The 22,704-nt window shown below is 58.8% G+C and overlaps 2 protein-coding genes across 6 annotated transcripts; one reads left to right on the forward strand and one right to left on the reverse strand.

Moving 5' to 3' along the window:
- Nucleotides 1-939: 939 nt before the first annotated feature.
- SCAF1 (SR-related CTD associated factor 1) lies at nucleotides 940-14,038 on the reverse strand. The gene is given in 13 exon segments (XM_047077616.1): nucleotides 940-1,380; nucleotides 1,675-1,803; nucleotides 2,839-3,057; nucleotides 3,288-3,370; nucleotides 4,020-5,553; nucleotides 5,555-5,791; nucleotides 5,793-6,859; nucleotides 9,594-9,709; nucleotides 9,800-9,900; nucleotides 10,165-10,259; nucleotides 10,999-11,056; nucleotides 11,304-11,417; nucleotides 13,648-14,038. Coding segments are annotated over 12 exon segments (3,939 nt in total). The 5' UTR covers nucleotides 11,412-11,417; nucleotides 13,648-14,038; the 3' UTR covers nucleotides 940-1,188.
- A 1,779-nt stretch (nucleotides 14,039-15,817) lies between these two features.
- Nucleotides 15,818-19,783, forward strand: RRAS (RAS related). Of its 5 annotated transcripts, XM_047077632.1 has the most exons (7): nucleotides 15,818-15,971; nucleotides 17,897-17,984; nucleotides 18,116-18,218; nucleotides 18,303-18,411; nucleotides 18,556-18,786; nucleotides 19,218-19,336; nucleotides 19,414-19,595. In XM_047077632.1, the coding sequence occupies exons 1-7, from the start codon at nucleotides 15,819-15,821 to the stop codon at nucleotides 19,496-19,498; spliced, it is 888 nt and encodes a 295-aa protein (XP_046933588.1). In that variant the 5' UTR covers nucleotide 15,818; the 3' UTR covers nucleotides 19,499-19,595. The 5 variants fall into 5 exon arrangements, with proteins under 5 accessions (XP_046933588.1, XP_046933587.1, XP_046933586.1 ...); XM_047077631.1 differs by having other exon boundaries at nucleotides 18,303-18,644; nucleotides 19,414-19,783; XM_047077630.1 differs by having other exon boundaries at nucleotides 18,303-18,786.
- The last annotated feature ends 2,921 nt before the right edge of the window (nucleotides 19,784-22,704 follow it).

A 22,704-nucleotide genomic window follows, 5' to 3' on the forward strand; every position in this document is an offset into this window, starting at 1 on the left:
TGGTCACCTCCTTTCCCCTTCCCAGGGACCTGGTGAGGAGGTGTGATAGTCACCTCCGTTTTATAGACCAAGACACTGAGGCTTGGAGAAGAGCAAAAGTCAGACAGTAGGAAACACAGGACGGGTTAGAAACCAGGCCGGATTCCAGGGTTGCTGCTCTGCGAGGGAGGCCCCAGGGCAGAATCTAGAACCTCTGTCTCGTTTATAAACAGTTCAGGCCCCTGTCCAGTAAGCAGAGAGCCTTGTCCTGTTGGCTGGGGGCACCCTGGGTCCCCTCCCAGCTCCTGCCAGGTGACCTCTGGCCCTGGACTCCCTGCTGCGTGGGGCTGGAGGCAGGCAGTCGTAAAGGAGCTCTGTGCCCCAGCCCTGAGGCCCGTCCACTCCGGTGACCCAGGCCTACTACCTCTCCTCACCACGTCTGGGTTCTGGGTAATGTGGACTGATGAAGGCCAGTGTGGCCCGGACTCACTGTGTGGCCCTTGCCGCTCTGTGCCTCAGTTTCCCTCTACCTCAGGAGAATGGGTAATATCACCCCAGCCTCGAAGGACTGGTAAAAAGGGAATCCAACTAAATGGGGGACAAAAGTCCTGTTGCTGAGGCAATTCCAGGGCAGACAAATAGCACCCAGGTGCCCTTAGCCTGGAAGACACTGAGCAGGTGGGACCTGGGACCCCAACCTCCCACCTGCGACCATTTTCTGTCAACAGCAACCACTTGTTATGTAGCTGATACGGCGGTTCTAAGTACGTCACTTGCCTGGGTCTTCGTCCTTGTAACACCCACTTCAAGGATCAGGAAACTGAGGCCCAGAGAGGGAAAAGCACTTCCCCCGAGTCACACCCTGCTAACCACCCTCAGACCTGGGTCAGACCTGGGCAAGTCTCTTCCCAACCCTTTCCCAAACTGGTCTCTGAAAAGAAAGGGCTGAAATCATGGGGCTCGGGGCTAACATTTCATGAAATCTTTAATGAAACTGGGGGAGGGGCACAAACAGAAGGGAGGGGCGATGGGGACAGGCTTGGGGGCAAGGGGCACAGGGCTGGGCAGGGCAGGGGGCTCTCCTCTTCCCTGCAGCAACCCTCCCCCAATCATCCCACTGACGGGGCGGGGGAGGGAAGTGGGGAGGTGGAGCCATAAATACGTCCAGAATTCCAAAGAGGCGAAGGAGGGAAGGGGTGGCCGAGGGTCTCAGAGAGGGGGCAAGGGCAGGCCTGGGCCACCCTTGTCAGGGGGTCCAGGCTCCTTGGGCGGCCGCGGGGGCCCTGGGGGGTCCCCCGGCTTGCGGCCATGCTTGCGGAAGTAGCGGTAGCGTTGGACGTAGGCCCGCACCAAGTTGCTCACCTTCACTGGGTTGATCTCCCCGCTTTTGCTGTGGCAGATCTAGGGGGTGAGAGGCAGCTGTGGTCACCTCCAGCCCCCCAGGGTCCCCTCCACCTGGACTGCTGACTGCTGAGCACAGCTGCGAACTGGGATGGGAGCCGCTCCCCCAGATTCCGGACCAACACCCCTACGTGTCCCCCTGATGTCAGCGGGACAGGCCCAGGTGGGCTTGAGCAAATCCCGTCCCCTCCTCACCTTCCACACTGACCCACCATCCCCGGCTCCCCATGCATGCACATGTCTCCTTCTTGTCCTCTCCCCACTTCTGTGGATCTGTCCCCCGCTGGGCCCCACCTTGTGGACAGCCTTCCTCAGGATGTCCTTGTACTCCTCCTTGGTGATGTCCTTCTTCTGATAGTACGGCTTGATGGCCAGCTTCACCTCCTCCACTGCCCTCTCCTGCGTGTGCAGCTTCTTCAGATACTGGCAGAGGGGGTGACGGGGAGGGAAGGAGGGACAGCAAAGGCCGGATGAGTTCCTGCGGAACCCCAGGCCTCCACTCACCTGCCTTCCAGCTCAGCCTCCTTGACACATCCAGCTACTCCTGGAGGTGGAGGTCCTGCTCAGGATCTGCCCTGTGTTACCCTTGCTGCGGTCACCCCAGACCACAGGCCAGGCCGGGCCTCTGAACATCACTTGAACATCACCTAGGCTGGACCTGGGGCTATCCCCGGTGGCCTTGACCAGGACACGTATGTCCACTGCCCATACAAAATTTACACGAAGTAAGATGGGGCGCTTGAGTGGCTCAGTTGGTTGAGTGTCCGACTTCGGCTCAGGTCACGATTTCACAGTTTGGTTCAAGCCCCGCATCGAGCTCTATGCTGACAGCTCAGAGCCAGGAGTCTGCTTCAGATACTGTGTCTCCCTCTCTCTCTGCCCCTCCCTCACTTGTGCTCCCTCTCTCTCTAAAATAAATAAATAAACTTAAAAAAAAAATTACACAAAGTAAGAAATAGGCGACACCATCATCTGGCAATTGGCTGTTTGACCAGAATGACCTTTTTGGACCTGACCGAAAGGAAAACTGGCCTGAGGCCTGTGAGTAGAAGCCAGATGTAGCTGAATGAAAACTGGTTTGTTCCCACTCGTGCATTTGAATCAAAGTTTAGTTCCTTGGGGTGCCTGGGTTCCTTCTTCAGTCGGTTAAGCATCTGGCTTCCACTCAGGTCACCATCTCACTGTTACTGAGTTTGAGCCCTGCATTGGCTCTGTCCTGACTGCTTTGGATTCTGTGTCTCCCTCTCTCTCTCCTCCTCTGCCGCTCACACTCTATCTCTCACTCTTTCAAAAATAAATAAACATTGAAAAAAAAATTTTAGTTCCACACAATTCAACGACTTCTGTTTTATCTGAGTTCCCACCTGTTGGCATCAGTCTGCTATTCTCCTTGGGCCCCTGCACTTCAGCATCTGCAAAACTGTCACCATCAACCCACCTCTCCCAAACCCAGCTCACCTTGTCTGTGTCCCCACGTCCCTCGGAGCTGCTGCTGCCCTCTCGCTTGTCAGATGCTGCAGCCAGCCCAGTGGGGGTGGGAGGGGTAGAGCCACAACCCCCCAGGGGGAGGCTGCCAGGGAGCAGGTAGCTGGAGGGGCCAGGGGGCAGACCCAGAGAGGTGGGCACAGGAGCTGGGGTCACCCCCAGACTGGAGGGTGGCTTTCGGTGGCTGAGGATCTGTCGGAAGAGGTTGGAGAGCGGATGAATAAAGGGAGGGGGAGGGAAAGAGGGAACATGTACCCCCATCCTTCCCACCCTGATTTCCAAATTGTCCCAGAGGCAAGAGGCCCCTCCTCCTGCCGACCCCTTCCTTGTCCCAAGGTCTGCTGAGAATTGTAGTTCCTCTCCTAATCAGAGTCAGGGGACGAGAAGAGGGACTGTGGGGACTCTTCCCCAGAGGGGCCCACCTGGTTGGTGGCCTGGATCAGCTCCTGGGCCTTTGCTCGGCTCGCCAGATTGGCTTCTTCCATCTTGAAGAGAAGTGCAGTCACTGCAAGAGGCAGAGAGTTGAGGACAAGGACATCAGGAGCTGACACAAGAGGTCGCCTAGGCACCTGCTGCCGTCTTCCCCCCGTCTCCCCCCGGGGGAGAGACCATAGGTTTCGGGCTCAGAATTGGGAAAAGGGGACCTTGGCCAGTGAGAGAACGGCTCCGCACCCCACATATTCTTAGGACTCAAGGTATGTGTGTGGTCCGGGGGGAAATGGGGCCAGGTCATTCAGGGACGAGGTAGCGGCAAAGGTGAGATTCTGTCTCAAGCCCCCTGTGCCCTATTGCTATCCCTTAAGGGACAACGCTCCCTGCTCACCCTGTTCTTCCTGGTCCCTCCACCACACCCAACCTCGTCCACCTCCGGGTGGACCCCAGAACACGGCCCACTCCTCCAGCCTGTGCTGGGCTGGCCACCCCCTCTCCCCCCCACTCACCTGCCCGCTCTCCTCCAGCACAGCCAGACATCTACCAGCCTTCTAGACAGCCCCTCATCAGCCCTCACCCACCCAAGCCCCTCGCAGTCTGGGTCACTGTGCACCTACCCCCTCCAAAGCATCCCCACTGCCTCCAAGCCTGTCCCCACAGGACCTGGTCCTCCCCAATCCTGTCTGTCCCAGCCCGCGCCCCCCACCCCAGGGCACACTCACAGGCCAGGACACCGCTGGTGGTGCAGTCCACACCAGCAGGCAGGTTCCAGGGCATGGGCGGGGGCAGCGTGGGCAGCTGGGAGACACGGGTAGCCGGCCCATCCTCTGCCCCTGAGTCACCGGCTGTGGACCCCGCGCTAGGGGCAGTGCTCGGGGCAGCTGCGGCCGTGCTGGTGGCCGTGGTGGTGGCAGGCTGCTGCTCTTCCTCCTCCTCCTCTTCCTCCTCCTCCTCCTCTTCCTCCTCCTCCTCCTCTGCCCCGCCTCGGACCCCAGCCTCCTCAGCGGCCTCCTCGGGAAGGAAGGAGACCTCGGGGGTCTTGCAGCTGCTGTCCACGGTCTGGGAGTCCGGTGTGAGTGCAGGGGGCGGAGGGGCTGCCTTAGGGGGCGGGGTGCTAGGGGCCTTGGCCGCCCGCTCTTCCCCGGACCAGGAAGTCTCCTCCACCCCCTTGGCCCCCGCTGCCTGGCTGCAGCTATCCGCCTTGGACTTCTTCAGCGTCGCAGGGCCGCCGCTGCCCCCGCCGCTGCCCCCGCCGCGGATCTTTTTCCTGGTCTTGGATGGCTTGGTCTTTCCCTTGGTCCCCTTGGCTTTCTTGGCCCCAGCCTTGGCCTTGACCTTGGTCTTTTTGGGCTTGGTGCTGCCCGGAGCTGCTTTGGCCACCTCTGCAGGGGCCCGCTCGTCGGGCTTGAGGAAAGGGGAGCGGCTCTCCCGGTCGCGGCTGAACTTGACTCCGATGGAGCCCAGGCCAGCGGATGCGGCCTCCTTGGCCGGCGTGGTGCTGCTGACGCCTTCGCGGATCAGCACCGCCACCTTAGACTGCAGCTTCACCTTCCGGGAGGAGGAGGAGCACGACGAGGAGGACGAGCCGGAGCCGCTGCTGACCGGTGGCTTTGGCGGAGGCCCCGAGGAGGGCGCTGACTCCTTGGGAGGCCGAGCCTTCTTGGATGACCTGTCCCTGTCCCTATCTCTGTCCCTGTCCCGGTCCCGATCCCCCCCATCCAGCGCCTTCCGCCGTGATCCCTTCTCCCGGGAGGAAGAGGAGGAGGAGGCGGCCCCGGAGCGGCGCCGGTCCTTCTCGCCGCTCTTGCCCCCCCGCTCCTCGGCACTCAGTCCCTCTGAGTCGTACAGGACCTCGCGCTTGGGCGACGAGGCCGGGGCCGGCGACGGGCCTCGGGGGTCGGACTTGTCCGGCCGGCCCACGGTGATGGTCCGCTTGATGGCGAAGAGATCGTGGTCCGTGAGGTCCTGGATGGAAGGTGGCACCGCCCCCCTGCGGCGGCTGTCACGCTCTCCGCCCAGGGAGCTGGAGCCGGAGGGCGGCTGGGTGGGCACCGGGGTCTTCTCGCTGTCCCCAGACCGCTTCTCGCCCCGGGACCGCGACCGCTTCTTCTTCTTCTTGCCGCCGCCACCGTCTCGGTGCTTGCCACGGTGCCGCTCGCGCCTCGAGGACGACGACGAGGATGTGGCCGGGGGCGGGGAGGCCGAGCGCCGCCGCCGCCGCCGCTTCTCCCGGGACCGCGACCTGCGGCTGCCCCCCGCGGCGGCGGTCGGTGCTGCGGGAGCGGCGGCGGGCTGAGCGGGACCGCGAGCGGCGGCGGGCGGACGACGACGCGTGAGAGCCCGGCTTGCGGTCCCGGGAGCGGTGCTTCTTGGAGTCCCAGGGGGAGGCCGGGGCCGGCGGGGCAGGCTGCGCGCTGGACGACGACGACGCGGCCTCCTTGGCCTCGCCGCCGCTCCGCTTGCGCTCCCGCCTCGACTTCTTGCGGGTGGGGGGGGCCCGCGGGGGCGGCGGCGGCGGCGGCGGCGGCCGGGGAGGGCGAGCGCTGGCGGTAGCGCTCCCGACGCTGGGTCAGGATCTTGCGGCGCAGGTCCAGGCCGCCCCAGCGCGTGTCCGCGGTCGGCGGGGCGGGCGCCGGCTCCCCCAGGTCCACCTGCAGGGCGCCCTCGCCGTCTGACTCGGCGTGCAGAGACAGGAAGTCGTCCCCCTCGGGGGCGCGGGGGGCAGGTGGCGGGGGCGGGGGCTGGGCCGCCGGGGGCGCTGAGGCTGCAGGAGGGGGTCGCGCCGCCCGGCCAGCGGCCCGGAAGAGGGAGACTGCCACCCTGGGCTCCTCCTCCGGCTGGACGATCTCGCCCTCCTCGATCTCGGAGTCTCCCGGTGGCAGCAGGGTTGGCGGGATGGCGGCTCCGCCGGCCGTCACCACCTCCACAGAGACCTTGCCTTCCCGACAGGCCTCCGCCTCCGTCCCCACCACGAAGACGCGACGGCGGGTGGCTCCGTCCACCCGGGTGGAGTCCACCTGTGGAGGCGTTCCAGGGGCCGGAGTCGGTTGTGGGGGCTGGGGGTCCGGGCGGGGGCTCTCATCACCTGGGAAGTCCTGGCTCAGACTGTTGTCATCGTAGATGCCCGCCAGGGTCTCGGAGATGCGGCTGATGCTCTGGGACAAGCCTTCCTCCTCCTCTTCTTCCTCTTCTTCCTCTTCTTCCTCCTCTTCCTCCTCTTCCTCCTCCTCCTCCTCGGGTGAAGGAGTCCCCGCTGATGAGCTGGGGTTGGAGCCAGTGGGCTCGAAGGGGTCGTACTTCTGCTCCGGAGCAGGTGGTGGGGAATAGGCCTCGTCGGTGGGGTGGAAGGGGTCATAGATGTCGAATCGGGGGGCAGGTGGGGCTGGGGGGGCTGGAGGAGGTGGAGGCGGGGGAGGCGAAGGGGAGGAGGATGAGGGGGAAGGGGAGGGGGAGGAGGACGCAGAGGATGGGGCAGGGGGTGGGGCAGGGCCCCCGTCTCCAGTGCCCAAGGTAAGGAGGTGACGGGCACAGGAGGGTCGTGAGGAGTGAGACTGCGGAGACACTGTAAAGGAAGAAAGGAGACAGAGAGCCCCAGTCAGGCACATGTCCTCCTCCCTGGGCCGTGCAGAGGGGGCCGCAGGCCAGTGCCCCGGCCACCACCCCACTCTGGCGGCACCCTGCACTTTGCACGGGACAACTCACAGATGCTCCTAATGACTCCAAGCTGGAGGTACTGCGTCCTTTCAGGAGGAAACTGAGGCACAGAGCACTGCAGTATCTTCCCCAAGGACACACAGCAGGGAGAAGGGGGGGGTGCAAACAGCCAATGTAGCCACTGAAGCCACTGAGCCTGTGCTCCCATGTCCTGAGATACACACTGGCCTGCAGCCCAAGAACCCCCTGACCAGTGTCACCACAGAAGACACAGGCTAGAGAAGGGTCGCTGGGATTTGAACCTAAGACCGCTGCTCCAGCTGCCTCTTGTGGGAATCTATCCTGTTTCCTGAAGGGAACTGTGGGCGGCTGAGAAGGTGAATCTCCCTCTCGAGAGCCCAGGAAATGGCAGAGCCAGGGAGCCCTGACAGCCGGAGTCCACAACCCACGCACTTCACTCTGTGACGAGCCCCATCTGAGGGGCAACATCCGCTCAGGACTCAAAGACACCGCCAACGGGCGACAGGAACAAGCAGTGTTCGCCCCTCCACATGGGCCAGGCGTCGTGCTTTCCTGCCTAACTTCATCTGTCCTCCTGAGACCCTGCTTTCTGAGGACGACGCGGTCTCCATGCCATCAGTCCCACACACGGTGACAACGGACCTGGGCTGCACCTCCGGACACACACACTGGGGTCCAGAGGCCCCACTCAACCACCTACTACAGGGACCCTGAGATGGCAAGGGCACCAGCATGGTCATGTAGACAGTGACAGGACAGCAGGGGCTTAAGAGGGCAGTGCCAGGGGCACCCTGGGTGTCTCAGTCGGTTAAGCGTCTGACTTCAGCTCAGGTCATGATCTCACAGTTTGTGAGTTCAAGCCCCGCCTTGGGCTCTGTGCTGACAGCTCAGAGCCTGGAGCCTGTCTTAGATTCTGTGTCTCCCTCTCTCTCTCTGCTCCTCCCCAGCTCATACTGTCTGTCGAAAATAAATAAATGTTGAAAAAAAAATAAAAAAATAAAAGAGGGCAGTCCCAGAGCCACCTCTCAATCCAATCCTAGGCTCTGGCCCTCACCCATGACGTGACCAAGGACAAGGAACTCAACCTCTGCCTGCCTTGGTTTCTTCATGTATACAATGGGCATGCACTCATTCATTCAGTACATTTTTGCTGATCGCCTATCTTGTGCCAAGCTGTTTCAGGTACTAGGAACAGAACAGTGAACACAACAGACAAAAGTCCCTGCCTTCAAGAAATCTCCATGAGCCACGCAGAAAAGTCTGCCAACTGCTGAGGGCTGTGGAAGAAAATAAAGCAGGGAGGACGGTGATGAGAGCATTCACACATCGCAGGGATGAGGGGACTAGGTGGGCAGCTGTGTGGAACAAACCAGACTGCGCCCGGCCCCACAAGGACTCGGTGAGCACGAGCTATTCCTACCCTGCTTATGAATTATTACCACCACCGGAAGTGTAAAACACAGACTAGAGCGGTCTGGAAATGCAAGACGGCCCCTCCTTTATGTAATCTTTATACGATATGGAATCAGGGATGAGATTTTTTTCCTAAAGTTCTTAATAACTTCCAAATGAAGAAAACCACTTCTAGTAAGAAAATAAAACATAACCCCAGCATCTCCCACCAAACAGCTCTTACAGTCCAGATAACAACTATATCACCGAAGGCCTGGCACCAAATTCCCAACGCCTTCTGTTCTTGTAAATAAAGTTTTATTAGGACACTGCCACGTCCATTTGTTTATTTATCCTGTAGGCCTTCTAATTTTAAAAGAAATGAAGAGCTTTTGGGGGGTTCCCCAAGGGCGTGGTGGGCCCTGAGTACAACGCCCCCTGAGCCGAATGGACAAGACATTTCGCAGCTATAAAAAAAGGACAAGGGAAACCGAAACGGGCACAGCGTGTGTGAGCCACGGTCGGCTGCGAAACAGTCACTTCTGGCTGACCGCGCCGACCTCTCCTCTCCATCCCTCCCAACTGTGGATGCACATGAAGGGGGGAGGGGGGGTAGTCTAAACCAGGGATTCCCACCGGGGTCCTGGGGGCCGGAAACCTCACCGAGGAACTGGTTAGAAATGCAAATTCCCGGGCCCCACCCCAGACCCATTGAATCAGAGATCCTAGGAGTAGGCCCAGGGACCCGTGTATCGACAAAGTCCTCCTCCTCGTGACTCTGATACCCGCCCAAGTCTGAGAAGCTCTACGCTGCTCACAGGGCTTAACACTCAAAGAGACCTGGGCTACAGGCTCAGGGCCCAGGAGCACCACTCATCTACTGGCTGTGCCACCTTAAACAAGGGACTTCCCTTTTTCAGATTCGTCTCCTCTGGAAGACAGAGATGCTAAGAGCCTCCCCCCACCCCACCCCCAATCCCAGGGAGACGAATTCCCAGTGCAGTTACACTGCCACGTAGCGCCCTGGACACGGAGTGCCTCACACGTGCCGGCCAGGACATCAGCGTTTGCTGTAGGTACGTCTGTAGGTACATAAAGCCTTGCAGTCTAACAGGCAGAGGCTTAAAGATTTTGTCTAAGTGACAGGATCGCTACTGTTACTACCAACAACAGCTGACTCGTGCAGGACTCCGAGGCCGCCTGCTCAGCTCTGCCCTGGCCCCACATACCCGTTTTGCCTGTCCTCCAGGCCCTGAGACGGGGCAGCAGGCTAGGCACCGGCAGAGGGATGGGATCCCTGTCCCCGATTCGGACCTCGGCCACCAGCTCCAGCATGTCCTCGCTTCTGCAGGGCAGAAGGGGGTGAGTGAGCCTGAAGGAAGCTGCCAGCTCCCCCGCTAAAGGCCTCTCCCACTCCAGCTGCCCAACTACTCACTCGCCAGGCCGAAGGTCCAGGTGGCTGGGAACCCAGGTATCTGGGGGATCCAGAACGCTCACCAGCCCCGCGAGGAAGCTGTCTGCGGCCATGTCCAACACCTGGAATAGGCCGGGAGGGGTTCCAACCCGTCCCTCTCACGTGAGGGCCCACAAATCCCACATCCCCAGCCCCTAAACCTTCAGGAACCCAGGCATCTGAGAACCCGAGAAAACGCAGAGATCCAACCAATTCCCTCATCCTGACTTGCTCCCAGGACCCAAGGGCCCGGCCCCAGGGATGATGCCCCCAACCCCTCCAACACTGCAGCTGATCAGCACCCCAACCCCAAGAGTCTGGGCCCCCAGCCCCCTGCTCTTACTCACAGTAGCCGTGTCGGTCCCCCCTGACTCCTGGGAACGGGGCTCTGACCGTGGGCTCCGGCAGCCCCTCCATCGAAGGCCGTGACACCGGGAGCCATCTGGAGAGAGATTTGCATGGGAGATTGGACACAGGGGACGAGACACAGAGACTCTGTGGAGTCAGAGGAAAGAGGAGCCTGCTCGGGCTCTTGAGGAGGGAGCCAAACTCCTGCCTGCTCTCCCTGCCTCCACCCCTCAGCTCCCACCTTGGGGCCCAGAAAGACTTCCCCAGCGCCGTTCTGAGGCGCTCTCACCCACCTGACCTCCTAGCTGCCCTCAGGATGGATTCCAGACAAGCCAGCCTGGCACGAGAGCCTTGCGGTGACACAGGTCCCATGGAGCTGTCCTGCCTCACCTCCTGCTCACACCCCAGGCCTGCCAGCCCCAAAGAACCACAGCTCGGTCCTGCAACACGCCCCTGTGCTGTGTGCCTGCTGGGTGCCTCTGCCTACCAGGCTTTCCTCTTTACCAGACAACAACTTCAGTACATCCTCGGAGACCCAATTCACCGGTCTGCCCCTCTAGGAAGCCTCCCCAGACCCCATCTCCTCCACACTAGCTTAACTGGGCCTCCTGCGCTCTCCTAGTGCCTCGGGGCCACCTCTGCGCTGTGACTGTATCTCCCCTCCACCAGACCGTGAGCCCCTCCAAGTCAGCCATGGGTCCGACCCATCTTTGGCTCCCGAGCCAGCACAAGGGTGGTACCCGGGAGGCCTCAGAAAGTTTTTAGGAATGCAATTAGGATAAAGAATACGGAGAGATGGGACGGAGGCTAACAGGAACCAGAACCCATCGTACCTTTATCATTTGGCAGATCCCCCTGCAGGGAACTTCCCACAGCCTGCTGAATGGCCCGCTAGAGAAAAGGTGGAGGGTGGAGGGGGTGGAAAGAAAGGGCAGTCAGGGGACCCGTGCAAATGGTCACAAGCTCTGCTCCTGGGAGACAGCCATTCCAGACACCCCTATAACGAAACTCGAACCCTTCAGAGGAGCCAAGTGTCCAGGCCCCCAGCCCCTCCTCCCCCCAGGGCCCAGGAGCTAGGCCCTGACATCTGCATTTCCAGCCCATCCCTCCCTTGGCCCCAGACATCTAGCAGCCTTACCAGGATAAAGGCAGAAGGAGAAAGCGTGGGGTCTCTGTCCGGCGGACCGTCGCCCAGATCCTCGCCCGACTCCTCTGTCTTCCCTCGAGACTCATCTTCTTCCTCCATGGTCACCTGGTGGTTGAGGGGGTGAAAGTCTGGAGTGGAGGCAGGGGTGGGGGGTGGTGGGAGGGGCTGGAAGCAGAGGATAGACGCAAGGATCTCCAGGGCCTCCGCCACGGCTTTGACCAAGCATCCTCCTCAGCATCCTTCTGCCCTCTACCACCACACGCCAGTCCTTGGGCAAGTCCCCGGCCCTGAGCAGACGTCGCAGAGACCAGAATGGCTCTCTTCCCTTGCCTAGATTTCTACTGCTTCCTTTCTTGCAGGGAGGCCTTCTGGCCTTCTATTTCAACACTCCACTCCCCAGTCTCCACTTAAAGCTTCCCCCACAACCAAGCTTTAAGACCTCCCTGCCTGCCCCCACGTTGGCTGATGTTTTTCCCGGTTGAGTTGTGATTTCAAATACTGTGTCCCGCAGTCCCCTAAACTCTCCTCTCCCAAACTGAGATACGTGCCAGTGTACTGAGTATACCTCAGATACCATGCAACTCCCTAAAGCGGCAACGATTCTCCTCGATGGTGAGGGACCAAAAAAAAAAAAAAAAAAAAAAAAAGAAAAAATTGGTTTATACACAAAAAATGGAACTACAAGAGTGATGTACAAAACCAACACCAGACCGAAAACACTACTTTCAGAAAGGCATGCGGAGGACATCCACCTATCACCAATCTGCCCATTGTGGGAGATCATGGCTAAAGCCTTCATGAGGTCACAGAAATTCTCAGATCATTCGGAGGTTGAAAGATTATCCTTCAGACTGGTGGGTGTCTCGATTAGGTCTTCAGAAAGTAGGAGTACTCCAGCTGCAAGCTTCCTTAGAACCATCCAATCTGCTACTGTGAAAACACTATCCGGTCTCCAGAGTTCCCAGAAAGCTTTAAAACCCCTGACTCTTTATGCTTCTCTGTAGACCACAAGAGTATCTACCTCCAAGAAGGGCGGTAAGAACTGAAAGCAAAGCGACTTTCTGCTACAGAGTTAGCACAGCCCAAGCGCTCAATACAAAATAACAAAAATTAGCTTCAAGGCCCAGGTTTACCGCACATCTACCTCCCCCATTCTCCCAGCTGCACACCTGCCAAGCAAATGCATCCGTCCTGGTCTCCTTCCTACCACAGCATTCCAAGCTCTGCCCAAGCTCCCACAGGCAACCTCCCAGACAAGAGCCTGTGGCTCCTTCACTAACTCCCACTAACATGTCCCGCCTTGTTAAACCCCTGTGGACAGTTCCCAGCCCTGGAGCTGCTCTCCAGCACCTCTGGGAAAAGCGCATGTTACGCAGAACAGTGACTGCCACATAACAGGGGCTTTAGTCAAGACCTGCTGAGGACAGGCACACAGATCCCCAAGCCCTCCGTGGTGTATGCAGATGCTCCCCTGCCCATTTAGACATGCCCCAGGCTTTGCGGACACATCCACAGTTCTTTATATCTTTTTGACATGAAAAGGTTCTGCAGACACTGCTAGGTCCCTCTAGATCAGTGTTCCCCAAACTACAGTCTGAGAGCAGTACAGTGCTTTGCAATTAGCTTGTTATAAAAAAATAAAAGTAAATCGAACACAGTTGAAAATTCTTCACGGTGCATCACAAGTAGTATTAATTAATGGGACTTTGGCATTAAATACACATGTCAGTATGTCCTAGCTCTGAACACAAAAAATGCACTTCTTACTGTAGATCAAGGTCAAAAGAGTCTGAAAAGCATTGCACTAAATGAGTCTCAATGATCCTACAGACTTGCCCAGACTAATGTGGACTAATTCCAACTCTCTATAGCTCCAGGGCAATGCAGAATTTTTAGCAACATTTTTCATTTAAATTACATTATAAAGTGCAAGTACATTTGAGCTGGGCAAATTTTCCAATACTCTCCTTTGTCTTGTTCTCCACGCGATTACCCAGCCCCAAAAGGCATTCGAATTGCTCCAGGCATAAAGACTGTACTCTTGCAGTCACACTGAAAGCCACCTAGATGGTTCCAGGTCCTTCTAAGTGCCCCCCAGCCTCCTGTCACCCATATTAGACACTCTCAGACGTTAGAGACCCATCCAGGCCTCTCAGCACCCGTCAGTATTTGCCTCCCTCCCTTGGTGGGCACATCCCACCCCCCTGGGTGACCCTAAAAGACTTCCTAGCCCTCCAACAGTTCTTCCAGACCCGCTACATGGCCCCAGACCCAGGTAGGTGAGCCGCATCCTCAAGGCAGCCCATGTAGACACTCCCAGTCCTAACAGACATACCCCGGGCGCTATAGATGGCTCTGCAGATACTCCTCTGCTCTTGCAGACCTCCTTCACCCTGGGACATATCTCAAGATCTCAAGATGGCCCCAGAACCCTATAAACAGACCCTAGCTTCGGGTCAGCCCGGAAAGACGATCAACAGTGTCTACAGACATGACCCAGGCCAGCTATGTGATGGAGGGCAGGCTCCAGTCTCAGTCCAGGCCCGGTGGACATCCCCAGTCCTCTCGGGGACGCCCCGTAGATGCCCCCCGGAACCCACAGACGCGTCCCGGGGCCTTGAGAAGGCCCCCCGCTCGGCGCCAGGCTCCGCCGCCGCTGCCGGGCCCGAGGCCGCCCCGCTAAGTCCGCCAGGCCCCGCGGCGTGTGGGGAGGACCCCGGGACAACTAGCGACCCGACTCCGCCCCGCCCACCCCGATAGGCCCGAGCCCCGCGGCCCAGACTGCCGCCGCCATCTTACCCCGCCGCTCGGGCTGCGGCTCCGGCCCCGGCGCGGGGCGGGGCGGGCTGGGGGGGCTCGCGAGCAGAGGGAGGAGAGGGGAGGAGCTAAAACGCCGCCGAGCTTGCCGGGACTTCAAGTACCGAGCACGGTGCCGTGAAGGCTGGTGGGAAGGCTCCGGACTCAATTTCCCAGCAACCAATGGGGCACATAGGCATGAGCGCGCGCGACGGACGCCGGGAGGCGTAGTCCGCACGTCGCCTCCGTCGCGCGGGGACAGCAAGGAGGTGAGAGGTGAAGTGGGCGGGGTTGCGGCAGCCCGCGACAAGGCCCCACGGTGCCCTGCGCGCGCGCGGAAAGAGCTGCGGAACAGGAAGTGATGTAAGACCACTCAGCCCGACCGCCGCAAGGGAATTGTAGTTTCGAGGAGTGGGAAGTAGAAAAACAGCCGGACTTGCTGAGTTGCCCCGCCCACTTTCTGGGGATCCCAGAATCCCGATCTCCTAGTCCTCTCTAAATTTAGAACCAAGGAGCCTGACGTACAACCTCCTCCTCATTTAGGACGGAAAAGTCCAAATTCTGATTCCTCTCATTCAGCAGAGAAGCCTGGACTCCCTATTTCCCTCCTGCCTGGGACTTGGGAGTCCGACCACTTCTTCCTTCCAACCGGGAGTCTGGCCCCTCAGGCCCTTCCTTCCTCAGACCATTGCTGGTCTCCAGCTCGTACTTTACACAGACACAAGTGTTCGGGCTCCCCACCTGAATTCCCTCGGATCCAGAATTCTGAATCCCCGAACCCAAGAGTCAGGGCCCCCAGCTCCCTCCTTTACGGAATCCAGTAGTAAAGACTCCCAGATCCCCTCCTCCCCGGGACCCAGGATTCCAGGCCTCCATCCTCATTCTCTCCGAGAGACTCAAAAGCCTGGGCCCTCAGCTTCTTCCTCCTTCAAGCCTCAGAAATCCTGGCCCTAGGCTCTTCATGACTCGGCCACCCCGGCTTGGGCGAGCTGGCTCAGGGATCAGGAATGCAGTGATCTCACGGCCCCTCCCTGTCCCGTTACGCGGCTGTCCCCCCTCCAGGGCCCCATCTCCCCTCCCAGTCTGCCTTCCGCTTGGCTGGGACTCCGGGAACCGGAAGCCTGGGTCCTTTAGCGGGCGGAGACTGCAGCGTCCAGCCTAGACACCCGGGTCGGAAGCCTGGCTAGGATCCCAGGACGTAGGTGGAGCTTCCCCTCAAGACCCACTCCTTCCTCCGAGCGCGCCTATATACGGCCGCGCGCGGGTCCACGAGCCCCGCCTACTAAAACGAAGCCTCGGGGACGGTGCCCTGAGAAGCAGTCTCCGGGCTCTTCATTTGCATAGCACCTCCCCGAATGATCTTCCCGACCCGTCGGTCGAGAGAGTGAGAGCGCTTATTAGCATAGCCCCGCCCCCAGGGGCCCGCCTGCTGAGAGCGCGTGGCGCTGCCCTGGGTGAGCACAGTTCTTTCATTAACATACTCCCGCCCCATTTGGAATTCCCCTTCACAGCGAAAGCCTTTCCCCTTCCCTTATTAGCATAGCTCCTCCTTTTCCCTGGCCTTGTCCCCTCCCAAGTGTCCCAAGACTCGAGTCCTTCTCTCAGGAGCTCATGATTATGCAGTAGCCTTATTAGTGCGGCCCGCCCCTAGGCCCCGCCCGGCTTCCCCCCCCCCCAGGCAGTAGCGGCGGCGGCGGCAGCGGTGGCGACATGAGCAGCGGGGCGGCGTCCGGGACTGGGCGGGGGCGGCCCCGGGGCGGGGGGCCGGGGCCCGGGGACCCCCCACCCAGCGAGACACACAAGCTGGTGGTCGTGGGCGGCGGCGGCGTGGGCAAGAGCGCACTGACCATCCAGTTCATCCAGGTAGTGGGCCCTCACCCGGGGGGGTGTCCCCGGGACCCAGAACTGAGCTCTTTCTGAGACCCCTATTTCCCCTCGATCCATCACTGAGCACCTCTTATGAGACCTTCTAATCTTAAAACCCCCCCTCAGATTGTGACCCTGAGCCCTCCCAGGGCCTCCACCCCTTCCACCCCCTACACAAGGGGCATATACTGGCATCCTGAAACCCACCATCCCTCCTCCCAGTACCCCGCTTCCCTGCTGACCTGGGCATCTCCTGGGAGCATCCTAAATCCAGAAGTCACCCCATTTAGACCCTAAGCACTCTCATAGGGGCCCCCACCCCCAGGTGCCACCTTCTCCTACCTGAGCCCCATCTCCCCCAAACCCCAGATCCCAGCTTCCTGCCTGAGCCACCCAGAGCCTAACTGGGAGATTACCCCAGCCTAGATGCTTAGCTCCCTCAGAATCTAGAAATTATGCCCAGACTGCCTGGGACCCATCTGGGACCATCCAGTCCTGAGAGAGGCACTCTTAGACTCAAGGGATTTCAGAAACATCAGTGCCCCTTGGCCATTCCAGAGAACTGTAAGACTACAAGTCCTGGGGATACCCCATCCCCCAAGACCCAGACCTCCCCCCTCTCCCCAGGGAAACCACCCGCTCGTCCATCTTGAATTTTCCTCCACTCTAAATCCTTGAGCGCCTCTCCGAAACCTTGGCTAGCCCCCAAATCATCTCCATCTAGGAAGCCCCAGATTCTTGACCCCCCTGGAAAGACCTGCTCTTTGAGAGTTTCTTTGACCCTATAAATGCATCTCAGGGTGTTTGAGACTCTCTAGATATGCACCTATATTCTATGACAAACCTCCCAAAAGTGCACCTTGGGGCTCTCCCCCGTTCTCACTCCTGAGCTTCTCCAGTTGTGTTCTGAAGACACGCCCCTAGTCCCCCCATGGGGGGGCCTGGTCCTACACCCTCCCTTCAGGACAAGCCCTCACCAAGCACCCCCACCCGCCACCAACAGACAGGATCCAGCCCTCAGACCCCCAGCTGCCAGATCACCCCTTCTCTCCTGAAAGATCCACCCCTGCCCAGGAAGCCTTCACCCCATTCCCAAGGGAAACCCTCCCACCTTAGAAAAACCTTAAAAATTAGGTATCTGTTTCTGAGATGCTACCGCAGAGGTCCCTGGGCCCCAGACCCCTTGAGAGCCCCCAGCGAGTGCCTGCATAGACGCCCTGGCCTATATAGGAAAAGGCCTCAGCCCTGGGCCCCTTGCACCCAGGGGCAGACCCAAAGCTGGCCAAAGGCCTGGCTGGAGGCTGGCCTGACCCAGGCAGGAAGGGAGGGGCCCAGACTTTGGGCGGGGCAGTTTCTCTACTGCTGGATTGGAACTGGGACCTTCCCCTGGGAGGAGACACTAGAAGCTGTGGAGGAGGAGGAGGGGAGGGAGGAGGAGGAGGAAGAAGAAGGAGAAAAAAAGAGGGAAGGGGAGGAGGAGGGAGAGATCTAGCCAGGCAGATATTCTGGACAATAATAGCTCCCAATAACTGAGCACCTACTATATCCAGGCCATACATTAAATGCTTAACAGGAATTTCCCCGAAGCTCACAAATACTGGATTAAGTGAGTCCTATTTTTATCCTTAATTTCCAAATGAGGAAATTGAGGTTCAGAGAGGGGAAGTGATTTGTTCAATGCTGCACAGCCAGGACATAATCATGATGTAGGAGATGTATTTTATACTAGAAAGAGAGGACCAGGAGAGATTCAGGAGACAGGGTAGGGTGGGAGGAAGGGACAGAGACCCACAGAGAGAGGAACGGGGACCCAGAAAGAAGGGGGGGAGGCAGAGAAAGGCAGAGCCCAGGGGCAGGACTACATCATCTGTGCTGCAGCACTGAACGAACAGCAGTAACAGTGTCTTCTCCCTCCCCACCAGTCCTACTTTGTGTCTGACTATGACCCAACCATCGAAGACTCCTATACGAAGATCTGCACTGTGGATGGTGTCCCGGCCCGGCTGGACAGTGAGGGCGAGGGAGGCAGGGAGCAGATGGGGGGATGGTGGTGGGGCTGAGGGCTCCTGGCAGGGGTGGGTGGGTGGGGGCGGCCAGTGGGAACCCCATCCCCAAGGCAGCCCCTCTCCGCCCGTCTGCAGTCCTGGACACTGCAGGCCAGGAGGAGTTCGGTGCCATGCGGGAGCAGTACATGCGCGCCGGCCACGGCTTCCTGCTGGTGTTTGCCATTAACGACCGGCAGAGGTGAGGAGTAGAGGGCGGCGGAGCGGGGGTGGGGCGTGGGGCGGGGAGGGCGGCTAGACCTCACACCTCTGGCTTCATCCGCAGTTTCAACGAGGTAGGCAAGCTTTTCACGCAGATCCTCCGAGTGAAGGACCGAGACGACTTCCCCATCGTGTTGGTTGGGAACAAGGCAGATCTGGAGACACAGCGCCAGGTCTGGGACACCCCCCCCTCCCTGCCCCACCCCGGGGGACCGCATCTCAAGCCTGGGAGGCTCCTTCCTGGGCTGCCTCCTCCAGCTCCCCTGGTCCTGCTCCCTCCACGGTCACACGCCATCATTAAATGTGTTGCTCCCAAGTTGGATCTCCCGAGTTCCCAGCCTTGCACACAGGACTTCCCAGGAGAGATGGCTGGACGGCAAAAAGGGCACCTGTCCCCCATCCCCAGGTCAGCCAGCCCCAACTCTGCTGCGTCGCCACCTCTAGTCAGCCTCCCACCCTGCCCCCCACTGCGCTGGCCCCTTCCCTGCTCACGACCCTCCCTGGCTCCCCAGCGCCCCCAGGAGAGAACTCCAGCTCTTCCACAAGAGGTGATACCCACCGTGTCTGGTCCCTTCCTTTCTGTTCTCTCCACTTCCTATACACAGAGACTACGTGATTTCCACACAGAACTCATCTTTTAGATCAAGCTTTCGGGGGGGGGGGGGTTCCAGCCTTCTGAGCCTTGCTCAGGCCTCTCCAGGGAACACCCAGACTTCTCTGCGGGGGGGGGGGGGGGGGGGGGGGCGGGGAACTCAGTTATCTGGCGTTCAGAAGGACAAACGTCTCCAGAGCCTTCCCTGACTACTTAGGTGGTGCTTAGCCCTCTTGGCATGTCCCCCGTGATCCTCTGGGAGCTTTTCCCTTGAGCCCCCGCACTTCGTAACCCCCATTAGAGCATATAGTGTGATTTTCTGCCTCCCTCGGTTGGGACCCACCCTGAGTGCAGACACCCGACTCCTTCCTGTGTCCCCCCTCCCAGGTCCCCCGATCTGAAGCCTCTGCCTATGGCGCCTCCCACCACGTGGCCTACTTTGAGGCCTCGGCCAAACTGCGCCTCAATGTGGACGAGGCCTTCGAGCAGCTGGTGCGGGCCGTACGGTGAGCGGAGCTCCTCCCCTTCCGGTCATCCTCGTCCTCAGCTCCTGTGACCCAAACTCACTAGCTTCTTCCCACAGGAAGTATCAGGAACAAGAGCTCCCGCCCAGCCCACCCAGCGCCCCCAGGAAGAAGGACGGGGGCTGTCCCTGTGTCCTCCTGTAGCCCCGGCGGCGGCGTGAGAGGAGCAACCAGCACGAGCTCTTGGGACCAGCTGCCCTCACCGAGCCTCAGTTTCCCCATCTGGGTTTCCCAGGATACACTACACCCCCATCTGTAATTCCTGGCTTCCTCCAGGACATCGCCACTGTGTGCCTTCTGCCAATATGCCTCCTTTCCCCACCCGAGCCCCTTGTTGGGGTGAGGGGCTCCCGGGCATCCGGGTCACTGCTGTATATAACTCCCCTCTCCACCCCTAGGGAAATAAACGTCACTGCCAATGTCAGAAAATGCTTTTTAGAACGGTTCAGGGGTGGTGGGTGAACTCAGGGCGCACCTACAACCATCCAATCCACAACCCTTTGCTTCTTGGGGAGGGAGGTGGGCAGGGGCCAGAGAACAAGCCAAGCAGGTGTCTGGACTCCTGCTTCATCTTCAACGGGACCACGCTGCCTTTTGTGTTTTGGTGGCACGGGGTTTAACATCTGAAATGTTTTTTGGGTTTTTTTTCCTCTTTGCTGTAAAGTTCTAGAACAGTACTGTTCAACAAGGTAGCCGGTAGCTACAGGCAGGTTTTTAAATTTATTGGATAGTGGTGTTCCAGAAGATTCCAGAATCTTGGAAACAGGCAGCCACCACAAACCCTGCCTGCCTCCTAACCACCCCCAATACATATTGAGAAAGACATTTTGGCTGCAGAAAGAAGGGACAGGTGGGTGGAATGGTGTCCAAGCAGCTGGCTGGCAAGTTCTCAGTTCCAGAAAGTTCCCAATTGGGCTGACTTCAGAGTCCAAATCCTCAATGACCTGGGGGCCAGCGTAGACACATCTCATTTGAGCATATGTCCTAGGAAGGGCTGAAGCGTGGGGCATCATAAGGCCACCCAAACAAGTTGCTAACTCGCTTGTTTGGGAACCCTTGCATGCCCCCCATTCGACCCAGGACCCCCAATTCTGTGCTGTATTTGCTAACCTGAAACGCTGGCGCCAGACCTGGAGACCACCACGTGCCCCATCTCCCATGCCTGACAAGTGTCCCTGAACCCCAACACCTAGTCCACACACCTCCACTTGAGAACTGTCACTCCCTGTCTCCCCGTATCTGCTACGTTTGGACAGAATCTCCGGGCCCGATTCCAAAGTCCTCCCCTCACACCCACCCCAGAACCCACTTCCTGGTTCAAGGGGAGACGAGGGCCCTCAGCAGCACCTCCATCTTCTCAGCTGTAAAATGGGGGTAATCACAGAGCTACTTCGGAGAGGTCTTTAGGAACCGGATCTGCACCCAGAAGACAAACACAGAGCTGGGAATATTGTAAACGCTCTTTATCAATGACGGAGGCCCCGCTGTCCTCCTCTTGCCCCAGAACCATGAATGTCCCTCTGTATTCCAGATTCGAACAATGATTAGCTAAATATCCCTTTCCGGGTTTCATTATCACAGAATCCTTGGCCTGCATTCAACCTTCCGCCTTGGGAATAAGCAAGGCTCCAACGTATTGTGCTACATGTTCACTCCCTCTACCCTGACAGGGAGGGAATGGGGGGTGGGGGGTGGAGTGGGGCGGTTCTATCACTTTCCAAACAAGGTCTGACATCGCCACCTAACCCCAGCCAGAGGCGAGGCGCTCTCAGCAGGGGCCAGTGGAGTCCTAGGCTGATGTCCCTCCCTCTCCCTGGGTCCCCCTGTCAACACTGCGTGCACAGGAGGAGACCCGAGTCTTTTTTGCATTGTCGATCAGGGCCAAATTCTTGGCCGGGACGCCCTGCTTCTTGAAGGACAAAGATGCACTTCGAAGAGGTGACCAAAGCTACCGCTTACGCCCAGCAAAAGGCACACATACAGACCCACGCGACAACTGGCAGGCCATTTTCGGAAGGCTTGCGATCACCACCGTTCCAGAGCTCATCAGACAACAGTGAAGAGGCTGGCCTGGCCTAGTTGGTGGCTCTCTAGGCATGTGCATGCCTGTCCCACAGTTCCTGCCCTCCCCTGGGCTCTGGCGGGTCCTGCCAATGATTTGAAGCCTCTCGGGCTTTAGCTGTCCCTCCTTATCCATCTTTGCCATCCTCTTCCCTTTCTGCCATCTCTTGGACTTCCGGCAACCCCCTTGGGCTCGCCTGCCATGCGGAACGGGAGCTAAAGGCCAGGCGGTGCCAAGTGCATCGAACGCTGTTTTCCTTCACGTTGACAAAGTCCATTTGACGAATGACGAGACTGAGGACAGGGGCTGGGATCCAACTCACCTGGTTAGTGCTGGAGCTGGCATTCAAATTCGGGCAGTTGAATTCCAAGGTCCAACCACAAGGTACTCCTGCCCCCAAAGGGATGATACTGCCCCGCCACCCACCTTCTGAACAATCCACCCACTTTGTATAGCAGAGCTCCTGCGGGAGATCATGGTGATCTCGGAGGCTTTGGCTCTTATTTGACGGAACAGTCCAGGACCTTGAATATGCCACTGCCTCTCAGTGGCTGCACCCCAATGTGCTACAGGCCATGGTTCAAGGACACCAGTGGTCCATCCTTACCCCTCCAAACTCAATTCTAGAAAGCCCACGGCCCAGGGGCACCTGGGTGGCTCAGTCGGTTGAGTGTCTGACTCCAGCCTTCAGTTCGGGTCACGATCTCGTGGTTCTTGGGTTCGAGCCCCACAATGGGCTCCACGCTAACAGCGTGGAGCCTGCTTGGACGCTCTCCCCTCTCTCTCAAAATAACTAAATAAACTTAAAACAAAAGCCCACGGCCCACCACTGAGTCCCATTAAGATCCTTCAGCGTTACCGTAAAACCAGCAGAATCATTAATATTGGCCTAGACGATATCCAAGGTTGTAGAACAAATTGGGGCTCTTCCTCGATTTCACCAGGAAGGGAACCTATCTAGAATGCAGATGGTCTACCCTTAAATCTTACACCAGGTCAACACCTGCCGCACACCTATCATCACTGCTGAAGCCAGGGTTCTAGAATACCAACAGTCTGTTTTGGACAACTGTCCAGGCTCTAGAATGACAACAGCTTACTCACTACTTTCTAAAGCCAGGTTCCAGTTGACCTCCAAATGTTTAACTCTTTAGAACACTGCTCCTCCAACTTGAGTGTCTATTAGAATCCTCCCAGGATTTTACTAAATAGTGGGTTCTGACTCAGCAGATCTGAGACTCGGCCCGAGCTGACATTTTCAGAAGGTCTCGTGGGACAACGGACATCA

The sequence above is a fragment of the Lynx rufus genome, unplaced genomic scaffold (assembly GCF_022079265.1).
Source record: "Lynx rufus isolate CCGP_SWC_20201006 ecotype Redwood Valley unplaced genomic scaffold, mLynRuf1.p SCAF_16, whole genome shotgun sequence".
NCBI lineage: Eukaryota > Metazoa > Chordata > Mammalia > Carnivora > Felidae > Lynx > Lynx rufus.

Coding starts and splice junctions, on each gene's coding strand:
- RRAS (XM_047077630.1), top strand. CDS start 15,819: ATGAGCAGCGGGGCGGCGTCCGGGACTGGGCGGGGGCGGCCCCGGGGC. Junction 17,985..18,115: donor TGTCCCGGCCCGGCTGGACA/GTGAGGGCGAGG, acceptor GCCCGTCTGCAG/TCCTGGACACTGCAGGCCAG. Junction 18,787..19,217: donor CTCCAGCTCTTCCACAAGAG/GTGATACCCACC, acceptor CCCCCCTCCCAG/GTCCCCCGATCTGAAGCCTC.